Raw genomic sequence first — 25966 nt, forward strand, 5'->3', positions numbered from 1 at the left:
TGACAATGTAAGCACTAAATTGAAATAAAATATTACTACGCTTCCCCATTGTGCTTGTTAACTACAGGTACATTACAGGACAATGGAAACTTTATCTTCTCTCTTTTTTGGACTGAAGTAGTGTTTCTGAAATTGGGGGGCCCAGGAGCTCAGAGTGACAGGAGGGACAGACGCCGAGAGATATAGAAAGCATCACAGAAAAGGGATGGCATTGAGTGGCACAGAGGATGAAAGGAGGGCCACAAAGAGTGAAAAATAGTAGAATAGTTTTCCTGCATCAAATAACCCAATAAAACTCTTCGGCTGCTAGAGACAGCAGCGCAATATGTCACTGGGCCCTGTCTGGCAGCGAAAGGGTTAATAGATCCTACTATTTGAAATCCTTTAAAATTGGATTTATTTTGGGGGGTGGGGGTATTTTGTGCGCTGAATACAGAGCTGGGGGGGGGGGTAGTGTCCCCCCACAGGGAGAATTGTATTTTTTTTATTTTTTGTGGAACCCAACGTTTAAAAAGTATTGGAAACCACTGATCTGAAGAGCTGACATCTCCCTATCAACCTCAGGAAAAGCGGGCACCCCTGTGTTAACCCTTTGAGTGCAAGAGGATCAAACGGTTACATTTCTCCACCATACTTAAAACCCCAATGCCGTTACTAGAGTAACATTTTTACAAATGCATATATCATCTTCAGTTATCCACCACGAACACAGCCTCCCACAGCAATGTATAGTGCTGCAGAGGTGGGGGGGATTCCCGGGTGGGGGGGATTCCCCGGGTGAGGAGGATCCCCCATCAACAACTTTCTCACACCGTCACACAGCAGGAGAGCGCCACTGACTTCACAGCGCAGCCGCCTCCCCCGGCCACGTCAGCCCGGATGTGACGTACGGAGCCCCGGCGCGATTTTCAAACAGCCGGAAGACGGAAAGGTTGTTATGATGGTGGGGGGGAAGTCAGGCAGCTGTCAGTGGCAGGAGCCCGAGGCCGGTGTGTGGCGCACAGTGTGAGCGGGTGAGGTCTCCGGGACCCTGGCACGCAGGTGAGCAGCGCACACTATGGTTCTTTTAAGTATCCAAGGGAATACTCCACGTGTGTCTGTGTGTGTCCCGTTATAATGCTGCTAGCGTTTATGTATATTAGTTATTAACTTATTTTATATCTTTATTTACCGGATTTTTTGTATTTATTTAGCTTGATATAAAAATGCCATGAAGGAACCTTGTTTTCACACTGTTTATTGGTTAGGCCGCGTCCATGGATAGTGCTTGCGGGCGGAGGCGCGCTGAGGGAAAGCGGGTGCTTTCCCTGGCCTTAGACAGCGCCGTCCAGCAAGCACAAAAATGTAAAAATTTTGCCAAGACCTTCGCTTCCGCGCGCTTGCGGAAGCGTAGGCGAGCCCCTACTAAAGCCGCTCTCATTGCGGCTGTAGGGACTCAGTGCCGAGCGTAAGCGCGCCTCCGCCTGCCAGCACTAACCATGGACGCAGCCTTACTTGTGCAGTTTGCTTTTCTTTGCTGTTTTTATGCTAATTTATTTATTTTTTTTGGCATAAAGTTAAGTACAAGAAATGTTACCTTCTGGTGTGTTCTGAAACAAATAACGTTCCACATGAGTAGCAGCTTTTAATCTAATTGTAATTCAAGGAATCTAATGGTGATAGTTATTATTACACACCCAGGGTATTGAAGGCTAACCCGGAGACTTTTTGCAATACATTTATTTAATATAGTTATTTCTCTCCCCTAGTACTATCTTCTCCTGTAAGGCACAGTTAGCATGGCTCCGGGACTTCAAATGGTGAGTTTTGCCATGACAACCTGTCACAGCGGCAATTTGCCATGACAACGGAACACCTTATGGCGCCGAGGTGTTACGTGAGGCCCCGTTGTCATGGCAACGCGATAATGTTCCGGTGTCGCGTAGCGTCCCGTTGTAATGGTAATGTGGCACCATTTTATGTTGTGCCGTCATGTTGTAATGGTAATGTGGCACCATTTTACGTTGTGCCGCCATGTTGTAGTCTCCGGTGGTTAAATCCAGAGTGGTGGCAACCCTGTACACACACTGGGTGTGCCAGTGCCCATCGCTTACCATTTTGATACATTATTGTAAAAAATGTAGTTGCTGTCCATTGGTTTTCATTATAAGAATGTGTGGATTGTTGTTAATGTCTAGTAATTCCCTGACTCCTTTTACTACCCGACTGGTGTTTCACCCCCTGTGACTTCTCTTTAATCTAGTGAAAGCCCAAGTTTTTTTGCTCCAGTTTTAGGCCATGTTCATATCGCACATGTTGCAGGTATAGGGAGGCAAAATCGAAAGTGAAAATGTAGTGGTATTTGTCGCCATCTCTCAGTGAGCAGACAAAAATAAATGTAAGATGTGGAAGAAAAAAAGTTTTATATAAAGTATTGGATTGTTAGACAGTTATTGTAAAATGTGTATCTATATATATCCGATTAGTTTTTTTTGTTTTTTTTTGAGATGGGGAAGGAAATTACTGTACAGCAGTGTTTCCCAATTAAATTTAGTCGTGGAACCCTTTTTTATTTTGTACAACAAAATGGAACCCCTTAAATATTTTTAGCGTAGCACATGAAAAAAAAAAAGAGAGATCCGCCGCAGGTGAAAACATTTCTTGGTTCAAGATCAAATACCTTTAAATTGAAAGTTACATTTTTCCAGGGGGAAGGCAACTACACATTTTGTCCTCTTTTATGTCCCATAAATAAATGCAGCCGTCCTGTATACGTGCCCGTCAGGGGGAAAAAATGATCAGGTTTTACGCTTATATGATAATTATAGCATCAGATTCTTTGTTTATTATGGTGTAGGGGTGGGGGGGGGTGGGAGGGAGCCCGCAGTGGTGTTGGTGTCTCCGTCTCTCCTGGCGGCTGCAATTTTTAATTGTTTTTTTCTTTTTTCGCAAAACACTTCAATTTACCTCACGGAACACCAGGGTTTTTAAAAAGTCCCCCACTGTCCCAATACATTTTTAAAAGACCTCAGGGTTCCGCGGAACCCCATTTGGGAAATGCTGGTCAACAATACACGTGTTACTCCTTTACTATACAACACACACACATTTATATATACATACATATAATATATATATACACACACACACACACACACACCTACCTCACTCCTTCCTATACACCTCTCCTGCTCACTCACACCTTTCTATACTGAAATACACTTTCCTTATAAGTAGATATCCAATGCGCCCTCCTCTCCTGTCACTTCCCTCCTGCTTAGGCGTGAGCTGTAACCGCCTCCCTCCTCGCGCTCCCTCCTCATGCTCCCTTCTCATGCACCTCGCTTTCCACTTTCTTCACCGGCAGCTTTTGCCACGGGTCAGCCAGCTGCGCTAGTGGCATCTTCCCCGAACGAGCAGCGTGCGGAGCCGGGGCTTCCCGTACGAGCCTCGGTGGAGCAAACAGTCTGTCTCTTCGTGGCTGCTCACCCTCTCCACAGCCACTATGGGGGAGAAGGAGGTGGAGGAGAGCCATGGTGGAACCCCTGGGACTGCTCCGTGGTACCCCAGGGTACCATGGAACTTCATTTGGGAAACACTGCTGTACAGCATTATAATAATATTAGCCCACAGCATAACATATATATATTTTTTTTTAGTTCGTTTATTTTGACCTTCTAGGAGAGGCAACGGGGGCGGATGGTTCGCCCTCATTGGCCAAACAGCTGTGGGGGCGTGGCCACCCCTCCGTCGCAAGTTCTAAGTACAATTTTTAGCTGTCTTTTGAAAAACTGGTAGTAGAGCGCGGCTGCCAAATGCATATACTGGGCCCAGCCCCATTGATGGGCGATATTTATTCGTGCAGCGCACGCCGAGCCGTGCGCTGTAGAACGTACTGGGTCCGGAGCCTGAGAAACTTACCAGTGAAGTTATCAGTATTAATTCCTGGTTTTTAAAGGTGATTAAATGGCTGTCAAATAGGAAGGTGCGGTTGACCATGTTAAATGAATACAGTTACCAGGGGGCTCCGTAGAAGCATAATACAGCCAGATGAATTGGAGAAACATCTCCACTCTATGAACTTACAAAGTATCAATGTTTTATTTGCATGACAAATAGAGAGCAGAGAAAAGGACATTCCGCGCTCGTGCTGCAGATGTAATGGTTGGAAAAATCCCTGTGCTGCACTTGCATGGAGCGTCTCCCCAGAAGTTCCCACTTCAGAGGTGATCCCCCCCTAAAAGGGGGGAGGACACCCTGAGAAACAGAGAAGAAAAGATGCACAAATGCGCACAAGGGAAAGAATTAGTAATTATTTATTAAAACAAACACATAGACAGCTGAGAGGATCCAACCCCTCTTCAGCTCAATGGGTAAACTGCCCAGATACATAAACCATACATATGGTCTCTAAACATAGAATATCCTAAGACAGTAAAACACACACAACAAAAGACAGTCAATGTTAAAAATAAACAAAGAGTGTACTAACAGCCCAAGGGGATTAGAATAAAAACCGCCATAGAGGGCTATAATACCGCTGACAGGGGGAAACGAACACTCACACTGAGGCAGAGGTGGGGGTCCACGGATGACCGCACAGGATCCGTATCGCGGCACCGGGGAAGATGAAAGCAACCGCCACTTGAGCCTCAGGCAGGCTCCGTCTCAGCCTCTCAGCAAACACGCGCAGAATGACCTGTCGTGACCTCTACGCGTTTCGCACCACGTGCTTCGTCAGGAGGTCACGTACAGCGTCATCCGCGCGTATTTATAGGAGGAAGGGAATCAGTAAGGACGGCCCCCTTCAGACGCCAGACCTAACGCCCTTAGAATGGCAGCTTTATACCTAAAGTGATGCTACCTCTTTCCCTTACAATGTCACGTGTTGCGGCAATCACGTGTTGCAGGTTACCAGAAAAAATAGAAAACGGGACCTATAACACAGTAATTCACATAAACATAACACAGCTAGAGACCATCACATGGTGTAAAGACAGAAAATAAAAAAGCAGATACCAATTCATACATTACATATTAATTACACATGATAAATCAATAATTAATCCTTTATATACCCAGCTAATAAGAATATATACATATAATTAAAAAACATATAGTCTTAATACACATACCATAAAATGAGAGACTAATCTTATATTTATTAAAAAGAAAAGAAAACATTGAACTAAATATTTTATCTTAAAAATGGAGTAAGCTCAATGAGTTCATTAAAACCAATTGGATGTCTAGTTTGCATTTCGTATATCCAATACTGTTCACGTTTTAATAAATGATTTTCTCTATTTCCTTGTCTGCTGTTCATTTGTATATTTTCAAGCCCTTTAAATGTAATGCAAGCGGGGTCATTATTGTGTATCTCTTTAAAGTGTTTTAATAGCGGGGTAAACGGCATACCTTTAGCCAGAGTTTTCGGTATATTTTTTACATTTCACAAATGCTCTAACATTCGCATCTTTAGTGGTCGTTTTGTCTTGCCAATGTACTGTAAATTACAATTACACTGCAAGACAAACCACATGCGTGGTCTAACAATTTATAAAACTTTTGGTATTGTAAATCCGTTTAGTAGCACAAGACGTGACTGTTGTTCCTTTACATATATGTTTACACGCCTTGCACTTCCCGCATTTATATGTGCCTTTGATGCCCAAGCGATCTTTAATATCACCAGATACAGCAGTTTTTCTGGTGATTTGGCTTGGGGCCAACATATTTTTAAAATTTGGCGCACGTTTAAACACTATCCCTGGTTGTGAATTTAACTGAGGGCCCAATACAGGGTCCATTTTCAGTATTCCCCAGTGTTTTTTTAAGATTTTTCTGACCCCATAATGCATGTCACTGAACTGGGTTATAAAAGCAGGGATTTTTATATTTTTGCGTTTATCCCTCTTGTTTTTATTATATTTTATCAGTGATTTTCTTGGTATTTTTTCCAGTTTCTTTATTGAGGAATCTATCAATTCCTCATTATAGCACTTATCAAGAAATCTTTTTTTGAGGAACTGAGATTGTTTATCAAATTCCTCAACTTTAGAGTAATTTCTCTTCAGTCTAAGAAACTGGTTAAAGGGAATGTTTTGGACCCATCTTTTGTCATGACAGCTAAGAGGGTCAAGATAGGAATTGACATTGGTTACTTTAAAGTATGTTTTAGTCTGAACAGTATTGGATTCTATATATATCTCCAAATCAAGGAAATTTATGCTAGCTGAACTATTTACACCACTGAATTTTAAGTTACATTCATTTGCATTAAGTAGATCAACAAATTCAAGATAGGATTCCTCAGTACCCTCCCATACGATGATAATATCATCGATATATCGCCTCCACAGCCTAAGCTGTGGAGGAGGACATCGAAATACCTCAAGCGACTCCCACAGTCCCATATACAAATTGGCGAAAGATGGGGCAAACGTAGTCCCCATCGCCGTCCCCAAGATTTGTAAAAAATAAAGGGAATCAAACATAAAATAGTTGTGACCCAAAATGAAATTAATTGATGTGAGAATAAATTCAATTTGTGTAATGGGTAGTGTTTGTGGGGTCATGAGAAAGTGCCTAATAGCCTCTATTCCTTTATGATGGGGAATGCTGGTATATAAGGCTTTCACATCTAAAGTGGCTAATCTACAGCTATCATTCCAAACGAAATTATCCAAAACCTGTAAAACCATAATAGTGTCTTTAAGGTGAGACGGAAGTGATGTGACAAGTGGTTGTAGGTAAAAATCAATATATGTGGATAAATTAGAAGTGATAGAATTAATCCCTGAAATGATAGGGCGTCCAGGTGGGGAAGTGAGGGACTTGTGAATCTTGGGGATGTAATAAAAGATGGGAACCGTGGGTGTCTCAATAAGCATATACTCGTATTCTGCCTTGGACAGAATCCCAATTACAAGGGCCTCAGTCAGATGCTTTTTAATGAGGCCTAAGTATTCCCCTGTGGGGTCCTTTTTTAAGGGGACATAAGTGGTTTTGTCTCCCAAAATGCGATAGGCCTCTTTGAAATAGTCCTCTTTGTCCAAGAGGACTATTCCACCCCCTTTGTCAGCTGACCTCAATACAATATCTTGGTTGGCTTTCAAGGTATTTATGCTTTTGTGTTCCTCCCAATGTTTTCTTTTCTTTTTAATAAATATAAGATTAGTCTCTCATTTTATGGTATGTGTATTAAGACTATATGTTTTTTAATTATATGTATATATTCTTATTAGCTGGGTATATAAAGGATTAATTATTGATTTATCATGTGTAATTAATATGTAATGTATGAATTGGTATCTGCTTTTTTATTTTCTGTCTTTACACCATGTGATGGTCTCTAGCTGTGTTATGTTTATGTGAATTACTGTGTTATAGGTCCCGTTTTCTATTTTTTCTGGTAACCTGCAACACGTGATTGCCGCAACACGTGACATTGTAAGGGAAAGAGGTAGCATCACTTTAGGTATAAAGCTGCCATTCTAAGGGCGTTAGGTCTGGCGTCTGAAGGGGGCCGTCCTTACTGATTCCCTTCCTCCTATAAATACGCGCGGATGACGCTGTACGTGACCTCCTGACAAAGCACGTGGTGCGAAACGTGTAGAGGTCACGACAGGTCATTCTGCGCGTGTTTGCTGAGAGGCTGAGACGGAGCCTGCCTGAGGCTCAAGTGGCGGTTGCTTTCATCTTCCCCGGTGCCGCGATCCGGATCCTGTGCGGTCATCCGTGGACCCCCACCTCTGCCTCAGTGTGAGTGTTCGTTTCCCCCTGTCAGCGGTATTATAGCCCTCTATGGCGGTTTTTATTCTAATCCCCTTGGGCTGTTAGTACACTCTTTGTTTATTTTTAACATTGACTGTCTTTTGTTGTGTGTGTTTTACTGTCTTAGGATATCCTATGTTTAGAGACCATATGTATGATTTATGTATCTGGGCAGTTTACCCATTGAGCTGAGGAGGGGTTGGATCCTCTCAGCTGTCTATGTGTTTGTTTTAATAAATAATTACTAATTCTTTCCCTTGTGCGCATTTGTGCATCTTTTCTTCTTTTTATGACAAATAGCTAACATTTTGACGAGTAATTGACCTTCATGAGTGATTTGATGATTTTGATACTTGGTTAATTTATGGAGAGCCTGGAGATGTTCTACTGGTAATCTTCACTCCTGTGACTAAATCGACAAAGCTGTGTTATCTTTCATGCTGGTTTCCTTGCTGCAGCTAGAATCACTTCACTCTCTTAAATCTGTCTCTGTTCCTCCTGCTAGAATCCCACTCCTGGTTTCCTATTAAATCCCATGTTACTTGAAAAATTCTCTCTCATAAGGATACCCTCCTCTGCTGCTCCTTACATCTCGGCCCTAAGCTGGACTGCGTTCATTTAAATTCTGGAAAAGGTAGTGTCACGGGAGACCAGTACTTTTAACACCAAAAACCTTCAGGGATCACTATCATGAAGTACAGGACAAAGTCATTGAATAAATCTGAGTTTTATTCTGGCAGAACCAGCAAATATAGTTATGACATACACTCACCAACTGGGGACTTGGTTGGGAGACTGTAGCCTCACTAGGTGCAGGGCGCCTGCTTCAGTAGGCTTACCCTGGCCGCTTCACGTCCTGCTATCAAAGTGCTATTTGCGCTATAGCAACTTTGAATCTGCTGCCAGTTGTACCTCTGTCAAATCTGTAGATTCTCAGAATCTCGCTGAACTCACAGACTGCTTCACACGATCACATGGAACCCCACGCAAACTCTGCAAGTCTGCAACTCTATCTCCGTAAGTCACACACAATTCTCTGCAACTCTTAACTTGGCCGCGTCTGTAGAACTTGTCCTTAGCCGGGCAGGGCTGCTGAATGCTTTGCTATTCATCGAACTAAGTCCCCAAGTATCTCTGAACGTCTTACGTCAGAGGTGTGCAAAACTATTGGTTCTGTGATTTCCCTCCCCCCCCCCCCCCGGTGCTTGCGCCCCCCTACCTTGTTTTCCGACGTCAAATGACGCCGTGGGGGCATGTGACGTCAGGCAGTGACCTGCCAGCGTCATTTGACGCTGTGTTGCCATGGCAATGGGTCATGTGATGTCACATGGTCCCGGGCTTCATTTGATGCCATGGCGATGCGTCACCACGCTTCTGAGTCCCGGTAAGTTGAGAGTTGCAGAGGCCTCGCGCAATCCCCCAGCATTAAATTAAATGCCTTTGGGAAGAGCGCGGGGCCTCTGCCACCGCCCACGTGCACCCTAGTTTGCACACCCCTGCCTTGCGCTGTGATCGCCGGCTCCTTACATAGCTCTCGTGAACTATCTTTAACATTCGCTGCTGCTGCTGCTCCTGCTCAATCACAGTGCGAACCGGTAGCTAACAGCCAGTCCCAGGTGAGGGCTTGACGGAAGCTCGCCCAGCTGCACGAATCAGAGGAGGGGGTAGGCTTAGTTCCTTAAGGACGCCCCATGAGAACGGGACTGCTTGGAGAGCAGGGCATTTTGAAACTGGCTCACAGGAACAGCGCCTGAGGGGCTCAGGCCGGCACCTGATTCCATTAGCCAGTCCTATACCTCGCACTGGGTAGGCGCTTCTCTCCTAGACCCTCTACAATCTGGCTTCTGCACTGCTCACTCCACTGAAACAGCCCTCAGTAAAATAACTAATGACCTCCATGTTGCCAAAGATGGAGGTCATTACACTCTGCCCATATTATTTGACCTCTCTGCAACATTTGATACTGTGGACCAACCTCTTCTTCACATTCTCCATACTCTTGGTATTCATAACAAAGCTCTATCCTAGATCTCCTCTTACCTCTCCCATCATACTTTCAGTGTCTCTTCTGCCAACACCACCTCCTCTATCGATCTCTCTGTGGGGGTACTCCAAGGCTCTATCCTGGGACCTCTCCTCTTTTTTTCTTTTTTTTTTCTGTATACACTCTCTAGGTGACTTAATCACATCTCTTGGGTTCAAATATCACCTCTATGCTGATAACACACATTTACTTTTCAACCCCATACCTTACACTTGCTGTACAGACCAAAGTTTCTGAATGTCTCTGCGATATCATCCTGGATGGCCCTGTGCCGACTTCAACTTAACATGGCAAAAACAGAGCTCCTCATACTTCCTCCCAAAACTGGCCCCACTACCTCCTTCCACATTACTTTTGGAAGTTCTACCATAAACCCAGTAGCGCAAGCACGCTGCCTAGGGGTCACACTTGACTCCTCTCACATTCTCCTTTCACATTAAAAACGTATATCTCAAACCTGTCATTTTTTTTCCTCCGCAATGTTACAAAGATGAGACCTTTGCTCTGTTGCTCGACTGCTAAAACTCAGGCACAGGCCCTCATTCTCTCCCATCTTGATTACTGTAACCTCCTGTTGTCCGGCCTTCCTTGCTCTCACCTGTCCTTCCCTACAATCTTTCCTAGACGCTGCTGCCAAAATCATTCTACTGTTGCCTAAATCTGTCACGGCGTCTCCCCTGCTGAAATCACTCTCCTGGCTTCCTATCAAATCCTGCATCTCGCACTCCATTCTTCTCCTCACTTTTAAATCTTTACACTCTTCTGCTCCTCCTCACATCTCAGCCCTAATTTCTCGCTATGCACCATCCCGACTCTTGCGTTCTGCTGAAGCATGTCTTCTCTCTACCCCCTTTTATTTATTTATAAAATATTTTACCAGGAAGTAATACATTGAGTTACCTCTAGTTTTCAAGTATGTCCTGGGCACAGAGTTAAGACAAATAATACATGGTTACAAATACAGTTACATAAATGAACAGGACGTTGCAACAAGACGTTGCATGCACAGTTAAAGAAAATATATGTTATGGGCGTATGTAACAGTTACAGACCAGATTAAAATGTGAGACAGCCTTAGATTTGAAAGAACTTAAACTGGTGGTGGATGTGAGAGTCTCCGGTAGGTTGTTCCAGTTTTGGGGTGCACGGTAAGAGAAGGAGCAACGGCCGGATACTTTGTTGAGCCTTGGGACAATGAACAGTCTTTTGGAGTCAGATCTCAGGTGATAAGTGCTGCATGTGGTAGGGGTGAGGAGCTCGTTCAGGTAGCTGGGTAGCTTGCCCATAAAGAATTTAAAGGCAAGACAGGAAAGGTGAACTTTGCGCCTAGACTCTAGTGATGACCAATCTAGTTCTTTGAGCATTTCGCAGTGATGTGTGTTGTAGTTGCATTGGAGAACAAAACGACAAATTGAATTGTAGAGGGTGTCAAGTTTGCTAAGGTGGGTTTGAGGTGCCTTGCCATATACTATGTCTCCATAGTCAATAATTGGCATTAGCATCTGCTGTGCGATACGCTTACTGACCAGGAGACTTAGGGAGGATTTGTTCCTGTAAAGTACCCCTAGTTTGGCGTAGGTCTTGGTTGTCAGGGTATCAATGTGCATTCCGAATGTTAAGTGGGAGTCAAACCATAAGCCCAGGTATTTAAAACTAGTGACAGGGGTTAGGGTGGTGTTAGTGTTGGTTCTAATATGGAGCTCAGTCGCTGGAAGCTTTAAGAATTTAGTCTTGGTCCCAAATACCATTGTTACAGTCTTGTGAGTGTTTAATGCTTTGTATCTAAAGCCCTCTCCTGCCTTAAACCTTTCTCACTGACTGTCCCACACCTCTGGAATGCCCTTCCTCTCAATACCCGACTAGCACCCTCTCTATCCACCTTTAAGATCCACCTGCTTATCGAAGCATATTAGTAGCTCCGTGGCTAATACTATACACCTGATACATAAAGCTTGGCCCCCTGCAGATGCACTTACCAGAACGCCCTCCTACTGTCTCTGTACATTCTTCCTACCTACCAATTAGATTATAAGCTCTTCGGAGCACGGACTCCTTTTCCTAAATGTTACTTTTATGTCTGAAGCACTTATTCCCATGATCTGTTATTTGTATTATTTGTTATTTATATGATTGTCACGTGTATTACTGCTGTGAAGCGCTATGCACATTAATGGTGCTACATACATACATCTGATCGGTTTGCCTTTAACCGCTTACCATGAGTCCTGGCACCTAGCTGCCAACCTTTGTCCCGATCCTATCATTTCTATGGAACAACTCAGCTAAGTGAATTACTGAGTCTTCTTCCATAGAAATGATACTTGGTCACACAACACAATTTACATTTACAGGGCTGACACCCAAATCACAGTACATTACAATGCTGGCTCATTAAACTTGGGGAATAGCTTTCACAGGGAATAAAGTGCTTTTCTATCCAATATATTTACATACAGGTTATTTTATATTCCTGGTTCCCCATCCCAGACATTAAGTATGTGGGGCCGAAATAAGCCTCACATAGGCGTCCAATTTACACGGTTTTACGGGTAGCTAGCCGGGCTTCTCTTTATTTTGTGAGGCCAGCTTCCTGTACCGTGACAGGTAGCGCTGCTACTTCCTTGAATTTAAATCCCTCCACAGTCTCACAGCCCAATATGGAGCCGCAATGGATGACCGGCAATACTTTCAGCGGCAAGTATCTTGGAAACCAGGTTGTCTGCAGAGCTGAAAATAGCGCTATGCAAGTGCAGGTACCACCTGCTCCCATCATTATAAAAAGGAAGGGGGCAGAGTAGCGGGTGCTGCTTCTTTTTTAAATAGATGTTAATTATATTTTCTCTGTTTAGCAATGTTTTATTTATGTATTTTACATCTCTGGCTTTTTAAAATTATTATTTTTATTTTTTAATATAGAGAGTATTGCAAAAATGACATCAAAGGTCTTTGGAAACAGACTGGGCTTGAAAGCGGTTGTCTCAAAATCTGAAACTGATTTGGAAAAGCTCAGGAAAGAAAATGCAAGCCTAAAAAAGACAGTGGGTGAATTCTCCAAAACAAAAGAAAAAATGTCAGATTTGGAGAGGAAGAGACTGTTGGAGGTAACATGTCTACCCACTTATCTTGGCAGTAATTTAAAAAATCCTCTAAATACGTAGGTTATTTTTGTTTTCCATATCAAAACAACCAGCCTTTAGTGGTATGATCCCATGTGGGCAAAGATCACCGGTAAATATGACCATTTGTGTATGCTGCTGTGAACTAGCTTTTGTAAGTGCTGATACTTGCTATGCAGATGCAGTTTTAGAGTGTGGCGGGTGGGGGTGAATATCTTTACATCCCTTATTAGGAGGAGGTGAGGATTTGGGTTAGTGTGGATGCTGATTACAAAGCTTAAGGGCTTGTTTCCAGTCCGGGTTAGTTAATTTTATATCCCTGTGCCGGCAATTTGAGTGCAAGGCCATTATTGTGTTTTGTATTTTACTATGTTGTATTTTCACTGTTCTTGCTTTTTTATAAGGGAACCTTTTTTATACGATCGTTATTCTTATTACTGCTATTCATCTATTCTTCTAAATACAGAAAATACTTGACCTGGAAACCCAAAAGGAGAAATATGGCCAAGAGATTGCTATAAAGAACGAGGAGATTTGTAATCTGAAAGAGATGCTGAACTCTAAAATCAATGGAGATGCTTTTGTTGTTCAAATGGAGAAAAAAGCAAGAGAGGCAGAAAATCTGAGAAACCAATTGCCTGCAGTTACAGCCAGATGCATGGAGCTTGAATCAAAAGTCATTGCACAGCAAAATTCCCAGGTAATGATGACTGGTCACTACAAGTGCATACAGTATAATGTGATCACCTGCACAGTCCTACAAAATCAGAGCTCTGCGTATTGCACACCTAGACTTCTTTTGCTTGTGTTTATCCATATCATTTCAAAATGCTTCCCTGAAGATGTGAGCACTGTAGTTTATGGAAGCTTTCAGGGTTCTCCCTATCTTGCTAAATATGGGGATTCGTGAGTAAAAAGTTGTGGATATAAAAGAGCAGTTGAAACAAATTTTTCTGAAAGATTTTGTGCTGCATTTAAAAAAAAGGTCATGGTGTATGTACTGTGACAGATTTGTAGCTGAGACTTAATAGGCAGAGGATATAAAAGGCATAATAACAGTTTTATTGTGGAAAATGGTGAGAATTGAGGGAGATTGGCGAGGAACAGAGGAAAATGAGAGGCCTTTTGGTTTAAAAGTAAACTGTGTACAAAGAACAGATAGAAACGAGGAGTCAGAAGGGGATGCAGGGAAACGGGCTTTAGTTTATGAAAGAGAGTACAGGCATACCCCGGTTTAAGGACATTCACTTTAAGTACACTCGCGAGTAAGGACATATCGCCCAATAGGCAAACGGCAGCTCACGCATGCGCCTGTCAGCATGTCCTGAACAGCAATACCGGCTCCCTACCTGTACCGAAGTTATGCGCAAGCGGTGAGACTATAGAGCCTGTTACAAATGCGTTATTTACATCAGTTATGCACGTGTATGACGTTTGCAGTACAGTACATGCATTGATAAATGGGAAAAAGGTAGTGCTTCACTTTAAGTACATTTTCGCTTTACATACATGCTCCGGTCCCATTGCGTACGTTAATGCGGGGTATGCCTGTATACCATATCCACTTGCAAGCACCATTATTTATCTGCCCAGGAGGAAATGGAATAACAAAATAGGATTCGGAAGATGTAGAGTGGGACAAAACACAAGCTTTCAAAATCTGATGATCAAATACCACAAATCAACTATCTGGTCCAAGACCTGCGGTGTTCCCATTTAACACTGATCCCTTTCTCCAAAGACCCACAGAGGTTACTCTCTCCATGTGCCCCTACACAGACTGCAGGTATCATACATTCGTCAACCACAGACAAACACCCATCACCAACCGCCACATGATTCCCCCAAACTCTTTGAAGGTACAGGAGCTGCCTGTAGAGGAAGCCCGAGTAGTGAAGCGTTTGTTTCCTGCAGCCCTGGCACCATGTGCTTTCCATCTATCCGGAAGAAGGTTGATGCAGCACTTTCCTGACAGTTGAGTTCCTTCAACCTGGTGTCACATGTCAAACAATTTCTTGTCCATATCACATCACAACCTGATGTGAAGGTGTGATCAAGTATATACTGTATGTGTTCCTTTCTCGGTGGTGGGGGAGACTCATTTTATCTGGTTAGTTGAATGCAATGTTTATAAACTTGCATAGATCCAGATTCTCTTTAGAAGTAGCTATACCATACTGTAGATGTGAATTCTTAATCTACAAATGGCCAGCTTCCATTCTGTGACTTCTTAGTCCATGTGAATTTTCCAAGTGTCTGATAATTCCTGAACAAGATTGGTCACTTAGATTGTAAGCTCTTCGGAGCAGGGACTAATTTTCCTAATTATTTTATTTATTTTTTTACTTTTTATGTCTGATGTGCTTATTCCTATTATTTTGTCATTTGTATGACTGATGTGAAGCTACATACAATGCATACATGAGTGCTCTGTTCAATTGTATTTTTTGTCCACAAGGAGGTAGCATTTCACTTGAGTATAATAGCAGAAAGATGGCAGTTTCTTTTGGTACTGTACAGTAGCTCACAGTTTATAAGCTCACTACTGCAGGGGTGCGCAAACTTTTCCCCGTGCGCACCCCTGCCTGCTCTCCTCGGCACATCCCACCCCCTCCTGCTCGACCCCACGTCAAATGATGCGGGGGTCATGTGACCCCGCAATGCCGCCGGGTTACAAGGACGACGCGTCGCTGGAAGGTAAGTGTATTACAGAGGCCTCACGCGGTCCCCCGGCATTTAATTTAAATGAAATATAGAGATTCAGTGGCTTTCTTTTATTCCTGTCCAGTCTTGCAACTGCAGCTAAACACAAAGTTTATTCTTATGGAATTTAAGTCACAATTTGTGTTTGTGTTATTCTCTGCAGGAGCTGGATGCAGCAAGTAACTGGAATGTACTTGAGGGCCAATTGAAAGATGTAAGTATTTTCTTGCCAGTGATCTTGTGGCTGGAAGCACCCATGTAATCAAATGGCATAACGGTTCTGTTGCATCTCATATAAACATAGCAAACTGCTGATTATAACTCATTTTGTCATTCAAGTGTGTGTGTTTTTGTTTTTATGTGATGAATATTAATTTGGGGTTTTCATGTGCAATGAAACAGCAATTCTTTGAAAAACATTTTTTATTTTCACGATTGAGGCTGTGCCCAAGATATTTACCTGTGAAGTTACGTTACCACTTGAACACCTTGGTTTTTATAAGGGATTTAAATGGCCGTCCAATAGGAAAGGTGGCACCGAATTTTTATGCTTTGGCTTTCTATTGGCCTAAGATTTGGTAACCATTTTATTTCCCTCTTATGTACGGTAGTTGAAAATGCTCCATCTGAGAAACTGTCGGGTTCCCAGACCTGGAAATAGCATGGTTCAGCTCGAGGGGATCCCACCCTCCCGTTTAAAAGGGGGAGGGAAACAAAATAGGGTGAATTGCTGCTGTATTATGCAATAGAGCAGGAGCTCCCAACTCTAGTCCCTAAGAACCCCTAACGGGTCAGGCTTTAAGTATATCCCTGCTGACGGAGTCACTGATACAGCCCCCTGTGCTGAAAGGGGATCTCCTTAAAAACTGACCTGTTTGGGGGTTCTTGAGGACTGGCGTTAAGGACCACTGCAATAGGGTGATATTTAGGCCTCGTCCAGGGGGCGCTGAGCGGGTAGGCGCGCTCACGCTGGCCGCGATGAAACCCATTGCGGCAATGTGTGTGTGTGGCCAGAGTGAGCAATCGCCTGCGCCCGCTCGCCGCTCAGAGCAAGCAAATTTGATTTTGCCGCTCGCAAGGCGTCACATGAGCGGTTCACCCAATGAGGGCGAACCAGCTCCGTGACGTCGTGGCTGCTCCCCCAGGCGAGCGCGCGCCTAGCCGGCCATGGATCGCCAAGCAGGGCGCAGCGCACGGGCGCCAGCGCACCCGTTCCCTGCCTGGCCGCAGCCTTAACCCTGGTAAATGTCTGTCATCCCCAACTGTGCGTACAAATCTGTCTCTGTATGTACCAGTTTGATATTTCTTCAATCGTGTAACTTGATGGAGTAATTATTTCTTTTTTTATTTTATTTTTATGTTTTGTGGTTGCAGGCAATAATATGACGTAGGTCTCAAAAGTATAACAAACTCCAAAGAACCTTCTGTTCAGGGTACAATTGCTACAAAGATTATGTACTGTGAAATGAAACAGCTGTAGGTTTGTGGTTTCAACTACCAGCTTTACAAGGGTTTCCTGGCTCAAACACTTCAATTAAACTATTGCCTAAATATTTTTCAATCCCCACACCTATGTTTGCACAAACCTTTTGCCTGTTCCATTTCCTTCAAAAGGCCATTTATTGCATATTCTCACAGGGACTCTTCGTCAGAAGAGTTATGGTGCAGGGTGCAGATTTAAATTAATTTGGATGCTAGCTGTTCTGTAGAGACACATTGAATCCGGTGTTTGTGAGAAATGTTAATACATAAACCAGAGTATAACAATGTTATCCATTGATTAAAATGTTCTGATTACAGTTAATTGGCGAAAATGTATAATAAAAATCAAGCTCGACTATTCGTTTGCTGATGTCTCATTTAAAAAAAAAATATATATATTTTTTTTTTAAATGGTAGCTTTTCATTTTTATAATGCCAGTTACATAAAATAAAAGGGTTTTTTATATAATTTTATGGTGCTGTGTATTCAGCAGCAGTAATGTCATATACACTTAAGTCTCTCTATCCCAGAACTAAGAGAACTTGCCAAAGGATTTCAAGGTAATTGGTTTCAATGGACCATGTTCAAAATCGTAATTTCCTGTTCAGATGAGAATTTTTTTCTTTACCAGGAAATGAACATGTTGCAGAGTATAATTGTCTATCACCATATGCGTGTAATCCCCTGTATTTAGCATGGAGAATCTGTAATATTTCATGACATTCCCCCCCCTCCACCTTTATTATGAAGCGTAGAGGTATTCCATGCATTACAAAATCTACCCCAGGGGGTGTCTGTCTGTCTTCAGGGCAGGAACTCGGTAATACCACGACATTTCTGTAATCCTGTGAGCGCTGCAGCATTGCATAACAAAAAATGCCGTTTGTAGGTATCTATACTTTAGTACTGTTAAATGCAAGAATTGTGCAGACCAGACAATAATATCCACAAGTGTCAAACTACAAAGACTTTCATAGAAATTACTATGTAGTTCTTTTGGCTTTCTCTCAAAATATGTGCTAATCTGAGCCAATAATAACACACACTTTTTTTTTTCTTCCTCTATGAAGGCTCTGGAGAAAAACCAGCAGTGGTTGGTATATGACCAGCAGCGAGAGGCCTATGTGAAGGGATTAATTAGACAGATCTTTGAAAAGGAGCAACAGCTAGCGAGTGTTAACCAAACTCTCAAACAACAAGCCAAAGAGCCCAGCTCAGAAGGTATAAAATAACTGTGCTATATGTTAGAACCTGTACTATCCATCATTATGATAGGCTTATCCGTCTCCTCCCACCTACTGCTTTAAATATACATCACCACCAGGAATCGCCTCCTGAACACTAACATAATTAAACCAATTGTCCACAGCCCTCAAACAGGGACAATCTCACTGGAGTAACGAAGACCCCCTAAAGAAAGAAATACTTGTATTCAAAATGAAAAACGTTTATTAAACAATGCATCTAGTACAATGAGAACGGGTGGAACGTACAACACATAGAGTATACAATCTGTGGTTTAAACCTTAATGCATAATCAAGTGCCTAAAATGCACACAGAGAGCCATCAGTACACAATCTGTAATACACCACTCACAGCATAGTTATAAGTCTAAGTTATACACAGAAGATCTAGTTATAATGAACCTAACTGCTGCAAGTGTAATACCCAGAGCATACAGGAACATGCTGATGTGCCGGTGTAAAGGAACAGTAAAATAAAACAAGGTGTACTATAAGGTAGCTGAAAGCCAGAAGATATAGCAACAGAAATGCACTGCACATCCACCACATAACAACCAGAACAAGAAGAGAAAAGTGCAAAGAAAATATGCAAAATACAGCAAATTACCAATAAATTGTACAGGACTAACACATAGAGAGCAAACACTATACAACTATGGAAACACAAACCGCAATTGGTGATTTATAATAGGGGGGGGGGTAACGCTTTAGGGTAATAGACCCCTTCAAGGCCTGTTCCCATGTGACCCTAATGGACAGTGGTACTTCCCTTTAATTAATCCTATCTAAGGAACTTGAAAAAGTCCAGTTATCTTGCTTGCAGTCACTTATAGTCAGTAACAGAACACCTGAACACTAACATGTTGCAATTATAAGTATCGCTGAAGTCTTCCAGCCAGCTGAAACCTCTTAATTTAGACACCAAAGATGCATTAGGACTCTTTAAAATGTAGTGCTGTTTACTGTTGCTTTCTCCTTAATTCCCTCAAGGCTATTATCACCAAAACATAGGGGACTATCTATCCTATCTATCAAGGCAATTGTGGAGAAAGCCTAATGCCTAGTGTAATTTTAGTCTTGTGCATTTATGCATCAGTGTCTCAAGAACTTTTTTCGTGTCCAAATGTGTCTGCTTGCAGTTTGGGGAGTATCAAAAGGAGGTGTTGGGGTGGAGTTGCATGATACAAGCTATAATGAGTTGTGTGAAACTGTGCACCTCTGTGCATTGTATGTTTTCCTACCTGCATCAGAATACACCAAGTTTAATGCAGCAGAACGTTCTGTCTTCTAATCTACACTACTTGAAGAAACCATTTTTGTACATTTTGACTCCACTGTGCACCAAAAAAGGAGCAAGTGTGTCAAAACACACTTTCTTTGCTCCAAAACGTCCTTGATCCATACCCCAAGAGTGTGGGGCAGGGCAATTGTGTCTGAGCTCTCAAATGAATGTGCTGGGACTCCTATGTTACTACTGTAAAGGAGCCAGTGGTGCATTGTAAAGCATTGCAGGTCCCTTCCAATGTACCCTTTTTACCGGAAGTGGTGAGGTTTGAGGAGCATTATTTTTTTTTGCCAATTCTCTGCATGGGCACATAATGACTACTATAGTTTTTTTTTTCTCCCCCGTTTATTTGAGAAACATGACAGCCCAGAATTGGATTTGTGCCATTATATTATGTGCATTGGTCCATATAATGTTGTCGGAGTAGCTCAGTGGCATGAACACCATGGTTCTGTCGGCTATGTGAGACCTGGGACGAGTTACTTTATCTCCCTGTGCATCAGACGCCAACATTTAGATTGAAGGCACAATGAGTCACGTCAGTATGCTTACAAAGTTCTGTGTACAGAACTGAATACATTGTTAGAGTAATATAATAAAACATAACAATTGTTCATCCATACAAGCGGGGAATACCTTGATATATTGATGCGAAGACACATGATATACACCCCTTTTCCCAAACTTCAAGGATCAACATACACTCGGTACAGAACTGATAAATATACTCGTCTTTTTTTAGTTCGGCAAGAAGAAAAGCAAAAATACTACGACCGGCTTTTACTCACGGCAAAGAAAGATCTCGAGGGCGAGCGGAAAGTCCGAGCCCAGTTAAGTACTGAATTTTCTGCCCTGCGAGTGGAACACGAGGATAAAAATAAAGAAGTGGAGGATTTAACGGCGGCCCTGCAATCCGTGCGAGACAGCGAGCGGCAGCAGCGACACGACGAGAAGAAACGCCTGCAGGATAAAATGCAGAGATTGAAGATTGAGCTTGAATTATCCAGAGAGAAGCTAGAAGAAGAAATGAGAAGATCCTCTGAACTTTCAGCGCAGGTGAATCCTAGTAGACTTGCATTATATATTCATCCTGTTGATTCATAAAGCAGGCTCTTAAAAGCATTTGGTAAGATCTTGGAACAACGTTGTATTAGAGCTACAACTCCTGTTGAGTACCATGCGGAGAGATGAAACGAACATGTTTTTGTGGGTATCTTTACTTTTATTCAAAGCTGTTTCCGATTCGAGCAAGAGAACTAGGACCAGTGTTTCTATTACACCTCACAAAAATAACTGCCATATACATACTATGCAGGCTCTTCCCTGACCAGTCATTAATAGTTAAAATACTTCTATAGAGCCTAGCTTTGGGGAGGCATCGGAAATGTAAAGAAATAGTCACTATCTCAATACATCTCCATGTTTATGATGCAAAAGAGATAGGAACAACTCCTAAGACAGGAATTGCAGAGACTCCACAGAAAGGGGGCATTCAAGATTGTAAGCAAAAAATAAAAAATTTCTTGAACAAAAACAAAGATGGAGACACATAATAAAATTAATATTAAAAAAATGTATAACTAGTCATTGAGCAGCCTGAAGATATCTAAATGATGCAGGTTAATGCGGCACGAACACTGAACACGTATAGACTAGGTATATATAAGTCAGAGCACATGATAAACCTCGGTGGACTAGGAACCCAGGAATCCATTAAACCAGGAGCGGTAACAAACAGTGCCCTCTTGAGACAACAGATGCCTGACTGGCAAAGAAATAGACCCCACCCAAGACCGAATGCAATCAATAGATTCAATGTGCTAATAATTGTGTGTGTGTGTGTGTGTGTGTGTGTGTGTGTGTGTGTGTGTGTGTGTGTGTGTGTGTGTGTGTGTGTGTGTGTGTGTGTATCACACACCTAGCAAAGTTTAATGTGTGTTTTGAATTTCTAGGTTCAAGTGCTGCACAAGTCCTCATTGAAATGGCAGGAGGAACAAAAAAGAGTTGCTGCATTGGAACAACAGGTACTCTTTTGTAAATACAGATTTACACGGCCGAGTACTTTTCAGTATCAAGAGGACACAACTAGTTATTGTGTTAGAAATGTATCCATAGGCCTTGCTATTGTTTAAGATTCTGTAAGGACCTTATTAGGCGTGTGAGCCAGTTTGTACTTCCTAGCCCTGCAATACATTGTTATCCTTCCTTTGCTTCCTTTTTCTCCCCCCCCCTATTTTAACACCACTGAATAATTAGATTGTAAGCTCTACAGAGCAGGTACTCCTTTCACCCAAGATTACATTTGTCTAGATGCACTTATCCCATCTGTTATATTCTGTGTGTGTCCCCCGGATGTGAATCATTGGGATGCTAAGCAAACCTTGTACTTCACATCAGTTTGCTATCGATCAAAGCAGTGGTTACTTACCAAATTGCACTTGGGTCCTGACATTAACTTTTCATTAGTATCCTGCAAAGTTGCCATCCAATACTTCTAGTTCTTCTAGTAGGCACTGTACTTGTAGTAGTAAAGAAGCCACCTCTGTCTTTCCTATGTCTGGAGCGTATTAAGAGTCACAAAACGAGTCCAGGGTTGGAGTAGATCATCAAATGGTATAAAAAGTAATTACCTAGTTATTTCTTTAAAGTGCCAAGTTGTTAGTTGGCAAGTGTTGAGATGTTTATGTACAGTACAGTATAGAATTATATATCCTCTTTAAATTACTCACGAGTTAGTAATGCGTTAAAATCTTTTAAATGACAATTTATTGGCAGCTACAGTATAGTTGCACATTTGTACAAACAGAACATGTATTTTGATTAGAGATTTGGCTTTCTCCAATAACCAGATCCAGAGGTGCACCTCAGACTTTGAGAATGAGAAAGTTGACCGGCAGAATGTTCAGCAACAGCTGTATAAAGTTCTGAGAGAGCTGCGCAAGGCAAGAGAGCAGATAACCAGGCAAGAGCCAGCGGTAAGTGCAGAATATTTGTATAATATATATTTGTGTATGTGTGTATATTTACATTTTTTTTTATATATAAAGGGAGTTAGTTATTCATCCATCTGTGATAGTGCGGACCCTGTCACTTAGACATGTTCAAATGTTTTATAATTCATAATGATGCGGACAATGTTCAGTGTGGGCATGTTGGAGACCTCTCCAATTCCAGTTATAGTCTGCCCAATTCTTACTCCATAAAAATGAGTAATCGTGCACAATCCCGAAGTCTCAATCTCCTCTGGTTTTATTTTTTTAAACTTTGTTTAACTATTCAGGCTATTGTTAAAAATTGCAGAAGCGAACTCCTGGGGGGTGGAGATAGAAGTGGACCCTTTGTCTATGATCCTAGCCAAACCAATAGAGGATCTAGAGGCGCCAGAGAGTAAGATGATAAACCATGTCCTAAAAGCAGCACGATGCTCGATTGCTGCGGCATGGAAAAAGATCAATGCCCCCTCCAGACAGACAGTTTTGAGAAGAATCAGAGAAATAAGCGTGATGGACACTTAGTCAAAAGGTGGATAAATTCCATAAAATCTGGGAAATTTGGCCAGATGCTTGACAAACAAGAAGATGAGCCATAGAAGAACAGGACTGTCCACCCCCCCCTCCCCGTCCCATCTTACTCTCACACTCCTTTTTCCTACTTTACCCTCCACTTTCCTTTACTCTATCACAGAGAGTTAAACAAGGAAGCGGCTGCTTCCTCATTAAGATGTGGAAAAGTGTATTAGAACACAATAACAGAAAGAAGATGCTGACGAAATAAATGACAACTCATTGTGCATGTTTCAAAATACTGTTTAATTTAATTGATGTATAGGATTGTTACTATATACCACTTTTTTGGAAATACTGAATGTATATGACTGTTTCTAGATTTCACTTTCATGGAAATGATAAATGTATAATGTATATCTCTCAAACTCAATAAAAAAAAATTGAAACAAAAAAAAATTGGAGAAGCAAACGTCATGTCAAGCTTTGCTCATAAAGCGAGAATCATCCATAGAGGGTGTAGCGCACAGCCAAGAGAGTGGGTCAATAACTGATTAAAAATATTCTTTATTCGTCCATAAAAGAGAAAAAAATGGAGGTGCAACACCCTCCTACATGTTTCGTGCACCAAGCACTTAATCAAGGAGTGTCTAAATACACCAATACCCACCCTTTTAAACCCCTTACCTTCTGTTCCGTTTTGCGCCACTGACGTGATGACGTCACTCGGCCGGCCTCCTGCGCACACGCGGCGACGATTAGGGCTGAGATGTAAGGAGGGGCAGAAGAGTGTAAAGCTTTAAAAGTGAGGAGGAGAATTGAGTGTGTGATACGGGATTTGATAGTAAGCCAGGAGAGGGATTTCAGCAGGGGAGACGCTGAGACAGATCTAGGAAAGAGTAGAGTGATTCTTTCAGCTATATAAATAAAGACATTACAATACAATACACCTCATACTCGCCCTTTTTTACTCTACACACCACATTTATTCCCATTTCTCAAATGGCACTCTGAGTTTCTTAAACACCACATTCTCTCTCCCCTACCCCTCCCCCCCCTCTTAATTGAACCTCACTCCTTCCTTATTTCCTCCCACCTTCCCACACCCCTTGAAAATGTCAGCTGCTAAGCGGGGGTGTCCTGCACTGTCTGGCAATGAAGAGGCTTCTCTCTCGCATGCACTGAGCAGCTAGCAGAGTTTATATATTTTTCCTCTGGGGCCGCGGGACTATTGACCGAGGGTCGCATCACAGTTCGGCTTCTTTGTGTTGTGTTTAGCACATTGATTCCCAATTTTTGCAGCACCCATATATAATTATATACCGTACATGCAAATCCTTACGTTTGAGCATGTTCAGCTTTTTTTTGTTTTCTTATACAAAGATAATAACATTAATAGGTGAATGCAGCATTGCTAATGATAATATTGGTGTTTAACTGTAAGGCTGTTTTCTCTCATGTAGACACATCTTCGTGACTGCTACATTGATCCATCCACTAATTTCCACACTGACTTTGAAGACAAGCTGACCTTACACAAGCAAATTCCATCCCCGAAGCGAACACATCTCCTGGACGAAAGTTTCTTGGAGTGTCCTAAATGCAAAGCGATGTATCCGACGAGCCAGCACAGAGAGCTGCTCTCTCACATTGATTACTGCACCAGCTGAACAAGGGCGCTGCAAAGAGAAGTGTTGTGTGTTTTGTTTGGATTTTTTCTTCCCTGCAGGGAGGGGAATTTTACACTCCTTTTCATATATTCTACCTAAACTTTTGTGAAGACCTGCTTTTCTGTGTACTGCTTCCACATTAAACCCATAGTCATTGCAAGGGACCTCTGATCCCTTTGGTGCCGTTGGGATTTACGTCTCTTGCTGGCATGTGGTTAACCAATATTATTATTTTTTTTTTTTTTAGTGGCTGAACAAAATAAAAATGTATTGGCTGCTGGTTGTCATTCAGCTTAAAGAAAAATGCAAATATTCCTGGCCTTCGTTGCTACACATTTTATTGTACGAATATCAACATGAATTGTCTTAGTATGTAAACTTATTTTTAATTTAATGTTTGCAACTGAACTACTGAATACATGTTCTTAATTGTTCTGCTGGAATGAGCAGCCAAGTAACAGATTAATGTTTACAAGAGCAGTATGTGGTTTTATATTTTGCACTCTTTACCATTTAGATCGGGCTCCACAGCTAAATTGCATTAATGTGCTCTTGAAAATAACCTGCTGTACAATGAATTGCTCATGTAACTTCTAAAAATAAATTACTAATTTAAAAGCTAAAAAAATGCAATGGTTTTCTAAACAGGTTTTGACCCACAGATTAACTTACTTGAATTTACTAGAAGTTACACCGAGAAGTCCTTTTACTCCCTCGTGAGTCTAAATTATCAGGATAACATGAAATGTATTTTTTTCTGCTTTTCTTTTGCACTTTTGTATCCAGTGTAAACAAGCTTTTGACGAATAGACCATTTTGTACGAAGTAATGTATTTTTTTTCAGTCCATTTTTATAAAATGTATTGATATGGTTTGTGTACGAGACGGGTTTAATAAACTTTTGTACAACTTGTGTTCTGTTGTTTTTTTTTGTTCTCCCCCACTGTGGCGTAGCAAGGCATGCACGGGCACCCGGGCAAAATTTTCGGTTTTCCTATCGCACAGGCGCGGAAGGCAGGCACCATGGTAGCTCGTAAAGTTAGTCTGGCTACATCTGTACAAGGTTTAGTTACATTAACTTGATTCATCTAGGTTAGGGGTCTGCAACCTCTCCAGGAAGAGACCTTTTCTAAAAAATGTCTTTCTCCAAAATATTCAGAGA

At 42.0% G+C, this 25966-nt stretch overlaps 1 protein-coding gene across 2 annotated transcripts; it reads left to right on the plus strand.

The window, feature by feature from the left end:
- Positions 1–899: 899 nt before the first annotated feature.
- CEP55 (centrosomal protein 55) lies at positions 900–25717 on the plus strand. Of its 2 annotated transcripts, XM_075612793.1 has the most exons (10): positions 900–1041; positions 1749–1799; positions 12716–12900; positions 13382–13615; positions 15782–15832; positions 18172–18322; positions 20374–20687; positions 21584–21655; positions 22481–22606; positions 24598–25717. In XM_075612793.1, the coding sequence occupies exons 3-10, from the start codon at positions 12730–12732 to the stop codon at positions 24802–24804; spliced, it is 1326 nt and encodes a 441-aa protein (XP_075468908.1). In that variant the 5' UTR covers positions 900–1041; positions 1749–1799; positions 12716–12729; the 3' UTR covers positions 24805–25717. The 2 variants fall into 2 exon arrangements, with proteins under 2 accessions (XP_075468908.1, XP_075468907.1); XM_075612792.1 differs by lacking the exon at positions 1749–1799 and having other exon boundaries at positions 901–1041.
- The last annotated feature ends 249 nt before the right edge of the window (positions 25718–25966 follow it).

This window comes from Ascaphus truei, chromosome 8 (assembly GCF_040206685.1).
Source record: "Ascaphus truei isolate aAscTru1 chromosome 8, aAscTru1.hap1, whole genome shotgun sequence".
Classification (NCBI taxonomy): domain Eukaryota; kingdom Metazoa; phylum Chordata; class Amphibia; order Anura; family Ascaphidae; genus Ascaphus; species Ascaphus truei.